We start from the raw sequence: 13214 nt of genomic DNA, 5'->3' as shown, positions 1-13214 counted from the left end.
TTAACTTCAGGACTCATAACGACGTATACAACGCATGTGTATACATTGTTTATTTACATGAAATTCAAAGACTGGCACTTTAACAGCTGGTAACAACATTATGATGTGAGATAACTTATTTATTAATACTGAGTATCAGATAAAACAATGTTTCTTCTTTTAGTATGACAAGGATATTTTCTGTAAATTGCTTTAATTGACGTAATGTATGTATAAAACTGAATGAACGTGTACCAGTAAATCCTTGAGTGTCGACAATAGACAATTGTACTCCACATTTCTCATGACCCACCCCTATCTTCTGTAAGAACAACTGATGACCTGCGCATCGTAATGTTATTATTGTATTCGCTGGTATGGCCTATTCGCATTTATATTCACCCATAAATATCAAAAGCATTCTTGTTTTCATCAGTAACTTAATTGCTGCTCATTTTGTGGTTCAGTCGCATTTTACTCCTTCATTCATTTCCATCATTTGGATTATTTCTCTCGATGTTCAAGGAGTAAATCCACAGCTTGGGCCAAATTATCAACATAACCATCAGGTTTGACATCAGGGTGATTCTCATCTGATGGCCTAGTATAAAAACAAAATAAATTATCACAATATAATAATATGTAATAGCAGAAACTTGTAAATCAATAAATATGAGCAAAGAGAAAAAATACAATCTAAAAAAATAGCATAAAAAAATAATTGTTTTGACAATATTTTGATAAATTTGTTGAGTTTTCTGACCTGAATTTCCCGGTTCTGACTTGTAATCCTCTAATGCCACATTTTTGGGCACCACCAACGTCATTAACAATATCATCACCAACCATTAAACCCTGATAATACAAGAAAAACCATGGTAACATGATCAGAGTGGCAATTAAACTATGGCTTCATGAGAATTATCCATTCAATACATCAATACAACTGCTTCAATAGGTCACCTTCATGACCTCTAAAGGTCACACATCCTGGTACTTTTGCTAGTATGACAGCACTAAAAATTTTAATGAAAACATTTTACTCAAGCAAATCAATTTTAATACCAACAAAAGTACCAGAATGTGTGACCTTTAGAGGTCATGAAGGTGACCTATTGAAGCAGTTTACTGTATACTAGTACTTGATTTCTTGACTTCGTTGACATCTGTGTACTTTAATATGCCTTCTAGCAAAATTCAAACAATTTCGCAAGAGACAAATATTGCAAATTTCATGAGTCATAAAAATCTTGTGAATTTATAGTAGTGAAAATTTTTCTGCAAGTGCCAGAAGGAAATGACAAACGACAGTGACTTTCACAAAATTCTTCATGAATACCATAAAATCATAATATCACAAAAATTCCTAGCAGCAAAATTAATAAGTTTACAGTTTTCATTTTATGCGTTGTTCAAATAACTGGTCACTTGCCAACAACTCCATATAAAAATATGCATATTTATTTTCTCTACAAGTTATTATTTAGTCACATTACCTCTGTTCACAAAATATGAAAATAAAAGTAAGGTCTAATAATATATTCCTTACTAGAATTCTACTTACTTGTTCTGGAGTAATACCCATATCATTCAACGCTGATAGGAAAAATGTTTTGGCAGGTTTACCAATAATTTCAGCTTCACAATCAGAGGCATACTATGGAATGAGATGAATGATTAAAACAAACTTTGAAATTACATCAACATGATTAAGTTGGTAGAATATCAACAAAACATACTGAAAGTTGTTAATATGCAAATTAGCTACTTAATATGCACAGAATTGTACTTAAATCTAACCGGGTCTTCACTTTATCACCAAGCAGATGTGTACAAAATTTTATCCCACTTCATCCAGTGGTTCTTGAGATATCGGTGGAACTAGAGTTGACACATCCATTTATCTATATAAACATTAATATGACATTAACCCCCCTTTGTTCTCTGCACATGGGAGCTAAAAACTAATATCTACCGTTTGATTTCCCTACCTATAACTTTGTTATTGTCATTACTTGGATTATTTCTAGCAGTGTTTGTTGATTCTTTCAATCACAAGAAGCCTTGGTTCCTGGATACAATGATATTTACGAGTGGGTACTGAATGGTGAAATATAAAGACAAACAGTAGAAACAGTAATCAAGAAATAAATTAGTCCGCAATATTTACCTCTAAGGCCTTCATATATGACCCAACGTCCAATTTAAGACCATCAGTCTCTTTGTAATATTTTCTAACAAGAAACAGAATTGAAATAAATCACCTGTATCAATTAATAGTAAAAGGCAATGCGTTTTATTGAATTGAGACAGTATTTTATAAATATAGATTAGATTGTTTTGCTGAAAGTCATTCATGTCATAATGCAATGGTTATATTATTCATGTCGTAGTATTCGATATCGGGATCAATAATGTGATATTAAAGTACATCCATAGATTCCTTTGTTATTACGTTTTTGCACAATTTTTCAGTTTTGATTAAAGATGAAGTTCAGGGGTAGAGCCTGAACTTCATTTACCTGGTATGCTAATTTGTACATTTCAATCATTAATCCTGTTCTCCATTACATTAGCACACATTACCCCGTATAACACAATTTTCATGATGCCCTGCAATTTATCTACCCTTGAATCAGAGAAACAGAAACTCACCACTTACCCTCGTCCCATTGATATTAAAATAGGTGGTTTTAAAGTAATTAATAATTTAAATGCATTATTGAGATTTTCATAGGAGAATGCATCCACTGCATCACCAATCACAACGCAGTTAGGGTTGCTTTGGTCACAGGCTGCAAACTCAGGTAGGGAGTCTACAAAAACAAAAAACAAAAACATAATGATTTCTTTTAACAAGTATATTCGGTACATGCATATAAAAGGAAACCAAGGTTTTCAAGTAGGGTGTTCACATGTAGAAAAATGCATGGTTTGACCTAGAATTAATTTTCACCCACGTGCAGATTAAGCTTTTGTCAATCAGATTAGTTTCACTCGAGGGTTGGTCTCGACACCAAGATATGTGAACAAGGTTTTGGGGTTTAACAACATTTTCTAATGGCCATCACCATGTGAACAGAGCGCAGACTTAGTCCACTAAGAACTATTTACACATCATACATAGCCTTGTGTGTGTCAGAAATGCAACGGACAAAGGACTGGAATTTCCCATTGTTTTTAGACTGTGAGAGTCACCCAATTTTGGAATCCGTCTGCACAGGATCTAAAATGATGGGCATGTTTTCCTGACAGGAAAATTTTTTCTTTCTCGCATGTGATGCACACAAATACATTTGTATGCTGGGAGGTGATTTTATTGATGTACAAGTCTTTATTAATATTATGAGGTTATCAAAAGAATATCGTAAAGTAGGCTTGACGGTGTTCAACCAGCACATAGCAGAGGTCAATGTCATTCCGTACTGCCTGAATGCATACTTTGTAGTATCCTTGTGATAGCCACATTATTATACATTTTTACTAATGATGTAATAATGATGTAATGAGAGATAACAGTACAAAATGCCAACAAAAATGTTAAATTCAATAATTTTTGATGCTATTTGTAAAATAATTCATCAATGAATTCAATTCACTGTGGCTTAAATTATTTACCTGGATGGACAAGAAGATGTGGTCTAAGATGCCTTTCTTTCATCAGCTGACAAGCAGCAGGTGCCGGAGCAAATACTTCCTTAGCTTCAATATCAAAACCAAGTTTGGTGAGCTTTGTTACTAATTTCTCTCGTGTTATCTGAGTTTCATTTGTGCAGAATCTCACTTGCAAGTCTGATGCCTTCAGCCTGAACTCAGAAATAATGAATTAGAAAATATAGCATCACAACGCTATTGAAGTTACTGTAAGTGATTTTATATAACAGTTGAACAATATGTATCTGTTATATAAACTGTGACGCACATTGACTAACAATATATTTACCGGTATATTACATTCGCTTCAGCACAGTGTTTGACACCCCAACTGCTGGTTGGGGTATTTTTCGTTCACAGTCTATATACAGCGCTCTATGCTATTTGTACCTCCCCATTTTTGTCTGCCAAAATTAAGAAGCAACATTTGGATACATTTTTATGTATTTTTCTGGAATTGGCAGGTTTATTTTGAGCAAGGTGACAACAAATGTCTTGAATGATTTGAAGTAGGTAGACCTATACTGGCTGCGGTTCCGTAGCTCTTTATTGCGACCTACAATCGAATTTCGCCCTATCAATTTCATTTGGACGTCTTCTTTTTAATTTTGTTGTTGTACGTCGGCCAGAGTCAGTCACGTAAATAATGCGGTCGGCAACATAGGGCTATGATTCCACAGCTAGACCTAGACACAGCAAGAGTTCATTTGAATGGAATGGGATTAAGGCCGACAGTCCGAGTGGTTTTCAACACGTTCCACGGATCACCATACTCACCTTTTTACAGCATCAATGGATCCCTTTATTGGCACGCCCCCATTTCCACCACTATCGTAAAGTACACCTGATATATCCAGCAGAACACCGCGGATATCACCGCACTTCTGGAACCAGGAAGCCATGTTGATCACTTCTTGAATAGCGCCAAGTGTTGATTTACACAATTTCTTTCGTTTAAATTTAGGACATTGTTTCTAGTTTTTTTTTATTTAGTCTTATAAAACATACAAACTTATAACATATTTAAGAACAAAAAGCCTATGTCTTCATTTTTCTTGAAATTTTAAAAAGATGGATTCAATTTGAATTAACATTAAAACCTTCAATATTTAGTTTAAACGACAGAATTTCATAACTCTAACACTGGTGGCACTGTCAGTAACGTAGAGGTAACATAACTTATGAATCGCACCTCACCCTTCCGTGATGCAAGGACAAAACGGTTGTATTGCAGTGAGCGGCACCAATAATTGCAACAGAAGTTTTGTTCATTGTTGTCAATCACAACGTGGCCTACAACCTACCAGCGATAGACCTGCAACAGTGGACAAATGTGAAACTTGCCACCAGGGGGCACCCACGCAACTGAACCAAATGAAACATAATACAAAAATCCTTATTTTGATCACAACTCCTTAACAAATATTTATTTTATTTATTAAGTGTCGTGATTTCAAGTAATTTTGGGCACCAGAAATGAAATACTTTTGGTCAAGACTGAAGAAATTAAATTTCTGGTTCTTTGGTGTATATTATTTCAAGCTAAAAAAAATTATGGTCAGAATCAGAGCCCTTGAATGCAATGTACTTTCTTTAAATAAAAATAATAAACATTTGAACATTCAAACTGTTCACCCAAAAGGGCAGTATGTATGTGGTACTATAGATCTCCGAAGATCTTTTATATAACACTAAGTACTTTGTTGGTTGGCAAAATAAAAATTATACTTTGCTTTTCCTACCAGCTTTCTGATTTCCAGTTGCTGTGTATAACTACCAGTAGCTATCAAGTGATGTAAAATTTGCAACATTGTTTCATTTATTACATGCATACATACATAATGCAATGCCATTATATTTAGGTTTCACATCGCATTAGTTGTTGAATAAACGTCAACAAAATAAATTTGGAAAGACAGTTCAGATACTTAAGCAACAAAGATATTTATTTTCAATTTCATTAATATCAAAGGCAGCAAATGACAAAATTCCACCATTTTAAATAGGTGACTTACAAAAGTGCAGAATTTTAATTTAATTATTACACATATGATAACTAGGCTATTATAACACCCCACCACTACATACTTTTTAAAATTGAAAAATCAGAAAACAAAATAAATTAACCACGACACCAGAAATGAGCAAAGAGGACAGAAAGTTTTTGCACATCAAACATAGTCCATGTTTACACCCCTTGAAAGATTCCACTTTGATGAAAACTTTACCCACAATTATTTATACAATTTTGAAGAAGAAATCATTTTAAAGCTTATCATGAATTTCTAAATCAAATGTGCACTTCTTAGCTTGTAATTGTGGGTAGCACGTTTTTTAATCAAAAATGAAATCTTGTTGAAAAATAATTTTGAAATTCAGGCAGTTAAGAAAGCAGCAATAATTAACATGACACTTGTACAAAATATTAAGTACATAACATAAAATTGCTACTTTACCATCCGTGATAGCTTAACTGCCCAGAATACTGCCTGAAACGTCTTTCACAAATGTCATACAATAATTTATTTAAAAAGCAGTTAACCGATTATAGATCCTGTACGAGTTACAGAAGGGAATAGGACGCATGCCAGCATGGGAAAATACCATTCCATGAACAAATCATCTTTATTTGCCACAACGACACTTAACATGTGAGCGCAACTACGCCAACAACTTAAGCATTCTTTGTCAATATTTTCAAATCCAACTAATATTATGTCTAAGCCAAAATGACTTTGATCAAATATACACACAGGGCAAAATGTTAGGTTGGTCAAATTCAATCTGATTAAAATCTGATGTAGTGTACGGGCTTTAATTATTTTGGCTATAAACTTATTTTAATTTTATTTTTTATTATATTTGTTATTAATGCCCTTTTATTTTATTATTTTACTTTGATTTTGATTTTGTGATTTTTTTTAATTCCGCCCTACCTACATCTGATCCGACGCCTATGTAAGTCCCGTTCAAATCTCGCGTAAGTAACAGCCAATCACAGACCCCCTTTTATACAGGCTGTCGGTTGCTTATTTTTCAGTGTATACAGGCAATCTTTCTGTACATTATATTTTGCCCACTTGAATGAACCATTAATAGAAAATTGCTAGTATATTTTTATTTGCAAAAGAAATTCCACAGCATTTTACAATTGTTGTCATTACATTGAATATTTTTTTCACTTCCAACAAATGTGTACACTTCCAGATACATCTTCGCCAGCCAAGGTTCGTTCATTCAGTCATCGCTTCAATTTTACATCACTGAGCATAATTATCTAGAATGGAAGCAAAAAAATAAGTAAATCGTAATGATTAGAACACTGTAAACAGCTATAGAAAACAATGCAAACTGATTTTAAATTGTATAACGGCCCACGGCATCGACGCAGACAAGTGGAGCAAAATAATATTTCCTGATCAATTGCGATGTGTTCCAAATAAAAAAATATTTTATTCCAGTCCAAATCAGCTCAATTACTTTAATAAAGAGTTATTGTATAATGTACAAAACATTGATACAATTTGATGAATATTTACAGCTACGGCTTCAATACCGTGGACGATTTTGGCCCGATCGTCAACAAAACATCACCCGTCTCCAGGGCAGGCGACTGGAAAAAGACACCGGTGTTCGGTCGAACCGGTGGAAACAAAATCTTCACTCCCAGAATAACTATGCAAAATAACGATCTAAAGTCGAACCATTCGAGCCACAATATTAACATAAAAATGACTTTCGTTGCATTTTACAATGATAAACTTACCGAAAAGCCGTGTCATTCTCGGTCGCTAACGTCGGTATAATCCACCATTTTATTTGAGTCTGTTTGCTACCTGACTCTGCCCGGTGACGTCATCATGTGCGCTATAGAAGGAGGTCTGTGATTCGTTGACTAAAATCGTCGATAGTGGGTCTCGTTGAAATCTCGTTACATAGGCATCGGCTCAGATGTAGGTAGGGCGGAATTTTAAAAAAAATCAAAGTAAAATAATAAAATAAAAGGGCATTAATAACAAAAGTAATGAAAAATAAAATTAAAATAACTTCATAGCTAAAATAATTAAAGCCCGTACACTACATCAGATTTTAATCAGATTGGGTCAAATTATGCATATGTAAACAGCACCTCGATAGTTGGAAATTATATTTTCATATATTTCCAAACATTTAGCATGCTATTATTGTTAATATATGATTGGTTAGAAGACTGTGTTTACTCATGCAGTACCACAGAGGTAATTTTGGTTTAGTATTAAAATAATATGAAAAATTTGACACAAATACGTAGCTCGTAAATTAATATAGATGCAAAAACAATATCTGTACAAAATAATAAACATAATCAAATAACTCAAGATATTTATACAAATTAAAGTAATCCTAAATCTTAATAAACATTTGATATGAACATATTATACAAGAAAAGTAAATTTTTAATTGTAATGAAAAGGAAGCTCGTGAAATCAAACTAAACTGAGACATGTGAAGTAGAAGTAAATGCAATAGAAATAGTCTTTTACAATTATCTGAATTCTAAACAAGTCTCTTGAATCTGAAAATTGACCATGGACAGTAAGCACAATGAGAAGCATTGTAAACTTCATATTGCCCAATTTTAACGACATGCAAACGTATAGCTATCAAGCAAGTCCTGTATCTAGCAATTGTACCACACTGCACTGAAGGGGACTATGCAATTACATGCAGCACTAGGACTGAACTATTTGTGCAAGTGTTGCATCCTATTTTGTGACAGATTCAGGAGTAGGATTCCATCAAAACACAATGCAGCACTAGAAATAACTATATATTATCATTATATTTAAGAGTTTAAATTGCATGGACTGAACATGGATATGTCACTCTCTCACTCAACATTTAATCGGCATTCAAATTTGTTCATTTCCACCATATGAAACAGAACATATAAATGGCAGACTGATCAAGAGAATTCATTTAATCATGCGTATTCATAGTTTATGATTCTTTTGCATAGTCAAAATACACTGAGTATAAAATACCAAAAAAAAACATGAGGGTTTGGCTGTATGGCTATGTTGCTAACACATCACCTAAGCAGCAACAGCAACATACCATAATGCTAAGTTTCAAGCCTTTCCCATGCATCCTGGATTGAATTGACATGCCATGAAGTGTGCCCTTCTGGAAAGGTGGAAATGACGCAATTCAGCTTACAAAAAGCAGATTTTCATGACTGACACATTACAACACGAATTAATTGCACTTGCTTGACAGCTTTTTTAAACACTATTGTGTAAGCTTAAGTAGGAGTACTTTCTCATGATTTAACATCCATCTTTGATATCAACTCGTCACAAATACTTGACAATTCTTCATTTTCCTTCGTCTGTAAACAAATCAGATCACAAATATTACATCAGTGGAAAAAGATTTCCTGGTATCACATTTGCTTAATTAAAAGCGCCATAACATATAATTTTGACCATAGAAAAAGCTCCAATTATGTAAGTACATACACTACAAATAGAGCAAATACGCTAGTTTATGTGGTCCAATAGCAACTGAATTACAAAGTAGTCGTGCCACGCATGCGCGAGATATATAGGTCTCATAAACAAAGAAGGCGAATTTGACTGTTGCGCAGATCAACGAGTACAAACTGAGACCTTACCAAACTTTAATTAGGTACTTTTTAGGTAATTGGAAGGTATCGAAGGAGTCACCTGCGGTAATCAGTGCAAGTCCAGGTCAAACCTCATACTTGTTATTCACATTAGAAGAGCGCATTGGACTGTGGGAAAATCAATGTTTATCACACAAATGTTGCACATGTGCAGCGCGACGACTGCCCCCTTTAAAGCAGCAGCCATGGAATAAATATGAAAAATAGATTCCATAACAAAATAGCTATTAATCAGTTGGTAATCCAATGGTAATCCAACATGCATTTTCTTATAACCACAGATGGAATAACAGTCAAAGAAATAATATTGTACATGTTGACTGTTGGAAAGCTTAGAACATTAGTAATATGAAGTCACTAATGTGTGCTCATTGTCAAAATATTTGTCATGCATGTACGCACCAAGGAAACGGTTGCCATGCATGTGTACTCCTGAGGAGTGCAAAGTGTTCTGCATTGTTTGTTATGTACCCAATTGGACAGTAAAGTAATTTCTGTGCAGGGCATAAAATTAGAAAGCACGACCACCAAAATTAGACATTGCGGTGAAAAAAAACCAGAACGTCAATGACGTAGATGCTCATCCGGAATTTGGATACGAGAGTAGAAAATTTTAGCTGTTTTTGTTTTTTTATTTTCCTGTTAGTCTTGAATTGACATATTGTCATAGGAAAAACCAATGGTGCTGCGTAGATGGAGTCATCATTATGTGTAGTTAGCATCTGTACGAGTTAAAGTGTAGTAAGAAGACCTTCTAAGGTAAAGTGTGAATATAGGTTGTGCCAGAAACTTTGACCATTTAGGGGGAAAGTACGTGAAATAAAATCAAATGAACCCTTATTAAAACAAGCGACCTGACGGTCACAATAGCTTCACTGTCTCCATAGAGCTTGGTGATACCATCATGATTATTGAAAAGGTTATTGAATGACTCTTACAGTGGATAAATGTAAATAGAGCTAAATGAACAAATCTAACAAAATCTATGCAAGGTATACAAACAAAGTGATTGTGTTTCAAGAAAAAGTCGAAAATAACATAAAATGACGCAACCTAAAATAAACAAATCAGACAAAAATCGTAAACGCTGAATTTAAAATCGCTCCGTATCACTCATCATTAACAATGCTTAGACAAAAAAAAAAAATCTTGTGTTTTCAGTAACGGGCCCCCAAAAGATAGGGCAAGGTTGTTTTTTTAATGGATCTCCGCAAGTCCGTGCATAGTTTATTCACTATGTTATTGTAACATTGCATAATAATAGTCTGATTAACGAGCATAGCACTACTTAGAAAAACAAAAAAAAACTTTTATTTTTGTAACAACGTCATACAATAGGATATTATCTTTAAAAAAAATTAAACCAAAAACATTTTGGTGTAAAAACAAACTTTCAATCTAATGTTTTTGTTTTAATCAACTAAAATTGCATTTCATATAACCGACAATAATATCGACGGATAACAACAACACCTTTTAATGAGAGAATCATTCGATAGATTTATTTCGGACACCAAGAAACAACAAGATGGTGGAGCAACAGCAAAGGTGACAGATTGAATTGAATCGACAGTGTCCGGATGTATGGACGTATGATGATCACCTTTACATTTTCTATAGGTGAAGCGTGAACGGCACTGATTTACACCATGTTTGCCTAAACAATTAAAACAGAGTTTATTACGTCTGACAATGTCTAAGCGGGATTCACGTGTACTTACGGTTTGGCAATCGTTCGACGAATGCCGGCTTTTACAGTAGCTGCAGGGTCGCGGAATAAATTGTGATTTCGCTGATCGAGTTGCAGATTTACTGTAGTGCTGAGTTGTGGGAGGCGGTGAAATTGATCCATGGTTGGCGGTCGTCGCTGGTGGGTTTGAAGGGCTGTGTTGAGTTGAACCGTGAAACGCGGATATTTCATGGCGGTTGTTTTGAATGGCCTGCGCCACCATGTTGAACGCGGCGACTGATGAGGGGTACGTGTCCGGGTTAAGAATACTGTTTTCATGTCCGACGTTGAGAACACGTATTTCTTGAAGCATGCATTTACTTAGCGTGGCTAATGTCCAGTCCTTGTTACCGTTCGAACGTATCAGTTGTTGAAAATTAAGCGGTAGTTTTGACAACATCGGGATTTCAAAGCTCGTACTGTTGTTTCTAATGCGTCATGAAATTCTCGTAAACTTGTTGCATTGTAATCCGGTGGTGGTTGGGACCATAGAGATTTCATATGTGCATTGATGATTCCTCGAGGTTGACCATATCTATCGTGTAACAGGTCGAATGCGAGTTTGTAGTTCTCGGCGGTGGTTGGAAATCCGTTGATCAATCGTTTGGCTTCACCATCTACGTAGTTTCTGAGGTACGTGAATTTTTGGATATCGGATATACGAGGGTCGTTGTGGACAGCGGCTTTGAAATTGTCAATGAATTCGGCCCAAGTGAGTAGATCGCCGTGAAAAGTGGGTATTTCTAAATGCGGAAGACGAACTGACTTGTAGTGGGTTTGTTGATCCGGTTGTAGGGCGGCCATGTTGTGATCGAGGGGTGCTTGTTGGATGACTGGTTGTTGAAATCGAATAGTCTGGAATTCTTCGACAAACATCGAAAGTAGAGCGAAGCGGGCGAGTATTTCGACTTCATATGACTCAGTCTCGGTAAATTCGGCGTGGTCTTCATCGTAATGATCGATGACTTGTTGGTCCGCGTTGACTAGCGCTGATAGCCGGTTGTCGACAGCTAATTTCCGTGCGAGTATTTCCCGGTACGCGGCGTTTTTGTCATTGGCATCGGGGTACTGCGTGATTAGCTCTTCAATCGGTGTGAGGACGGCTTGTAGTTGTGCCCTTGCTTTGTTCCTCCGTTGAATTAGTTGCGTTGCTCTTGGGATAGCAAGAAGATCCACATGTGCGACCGCAACGATCCACCATTTTAAATTTCGTGATAACGAATGCATTGTGGAAGAAATATTAACTGCGCATGTGCACAAGTAGAGCGCTGCTGATTGCGCTAAGCATTCTGGGTAATTCCATTAGAAAACGTGTGGGGAAGGTTTTAAATCAATGTATCAAGAAAGAAAGAATGCACCCATTGAGTGCCTAAATGAACTTTATTCTCTTAAAAACATACAGATATATCACAAATAGCTAACCTAGAATCAGTGAATGGCATCCTTATTCATGGATTTTGTAATTTTTGGACGACAGACGCCTCGCCATCGCATAGGCTCATCAGGCCTTAAGGCCGGATGAGCCAAAAATGCATTACACCGGTTTCCAGACTTGCACAAATCTGTCCAAATCTCAGTTGTATCATATTTCAATGCAAGCAGGATGTGGATCCAGTTGGAAATAATGATAAATTTAAGGCTCAAGAAGAGAAGAGGTGGTTGCTTACCTTCTGTGCAAGTAGTTTCTCAGCACTTTGTAACTTCATTTGTTCTCTCTTAAGAGCAGCATGCAGTCCGGCATGTTCAGAAGCTGCCGTTTTCCTAACTTTTTCAATTTCAAGATTAGCACTGTAAGTAATATAAAATAAATTAATAAATAAATAACACAAGCAGCCTATCGGCTGAGATAGCTCCGCTGTTAGCAATGCACATTTCAATTAAAGAAGTGAAGACATCATTAGAAAATGAACAATATGAATAGTATCAAAGCAATCGGACTTACAGTTTTTAACAAGAAGTCGAAAATATCACTTTTTACCAAAAATTACAAAAATATTCACCAAAATAAATTAATTAGAGAATTGAAGATATCATCACAAAACGAACAAATCTGAGAGAGGTCCACATGTAGTACCTATAAATGTAATATCAAAGCAATCGGACTTACAGTTTTCAACAAGAAGTCGAAAATATCACTTTTTACCAAAAATGACAAAAATATTCACCAAAATTAGAGAATTGAAG

At 35.3% G+C, this 13214-nt stretch overlaps 2 protein-coding genes across 10 annotated transcripts in view; both read right to left on the bottom strand.

The window, feature by feature from the left end:
• LOC100368843 (phospholysine phosphohistidine inorganic pyrophosphate phosphatase-like) lies at positions 1-4553 on the bottom strand. Its single transcript, XM_085504756.1, has 7 exons — positions 4411-4553; positions 3598-3785; positions 2642-2795; positions 2150-2213; positions 1544-1636; positions 743-834; positions 1-580 (listed from the first exon to the last, which is right to left on the bottom strand). Exons 1-7 carry the CDS (start codon positions 4533-4535, stop codon positions 484-486), a joined length of 813 nt encoding a protein of 270 aa, XP_085360882.1. The 5' UTR covers positions 4536-4553; the 3' UTR covers positions 1-483.
• Positions 4554-5558: 1005 nt separating this feature from the next.
• Positions 5559-13214, bottom strand: part of LOC100373946 (uncharacterized) — a 31844-nt gene continuing 24188 nt past the window's right edge. For all 9 annotated transcript variants that reach the window (XM_085504384.1, XM_085504388.1, XM_085504385.1 and 6 more), the window contains 3 exons: positions 12698-12818; positions 7400-9004; positions 5559-6910 (listed from right to left, as the gene is read on the bottom strand). In XM_085504384.1, the coding sequence (XP_085360510.1) occupies positions 8936-9004; positions 12698-12818 (190 nt within the window). In that variant the 3' untranslated portion in view covers positions 5559-6910; positions 7400-8935. The remainder of the gene's footprint in view (positions 6911-7399; positions 9005-12697; positions 12819-13214) is intronic.

This window comes from Saccoglossus kowalevskii, chromosome 10 (genome assembly GCF_978046115.1).
Source record: "Saccoglossus kowalevskii chromosome 10, keSacKowa6.1, whole genome shotgun sequence".
NCBI classification, from domain to species: Eukaryota; Metazoa; Hemichordata; class Enteropneusta; family Harrimaniidae; genus Saccoglossus; species Saccoglossus kowalevskii.
The sequence above is the reverse complement of the archived record's forward strand: the minus strand, read 5'-3'. Positions and strand labels throughout refer to the sequence as shown.

Bases quoted from the DNA above. Each gene is read 5' to 3' on its own strand.
- LOC100368843 (XM_085504756.1), bottom strand. From the start codon at position 4,535: ATGGCTTCCTGGTTCCAGAAGTGCGGTGATATCCGCGGTGTTCTGCTG. The intron at 835-1,543 runs GTAAGTAGAATT...TTGTATTATCAG, and splicing joins TGGGTATTACTCCAGAACAA to GGTTTAATGGTTGGTGATGA. The intron at 581-742 runs GTCAGAAAACTC...TTTTTATACTAG, and splicing joins GTCAGAACCGGGAAATTCAG to GCCATCAGATGAGAATCACC.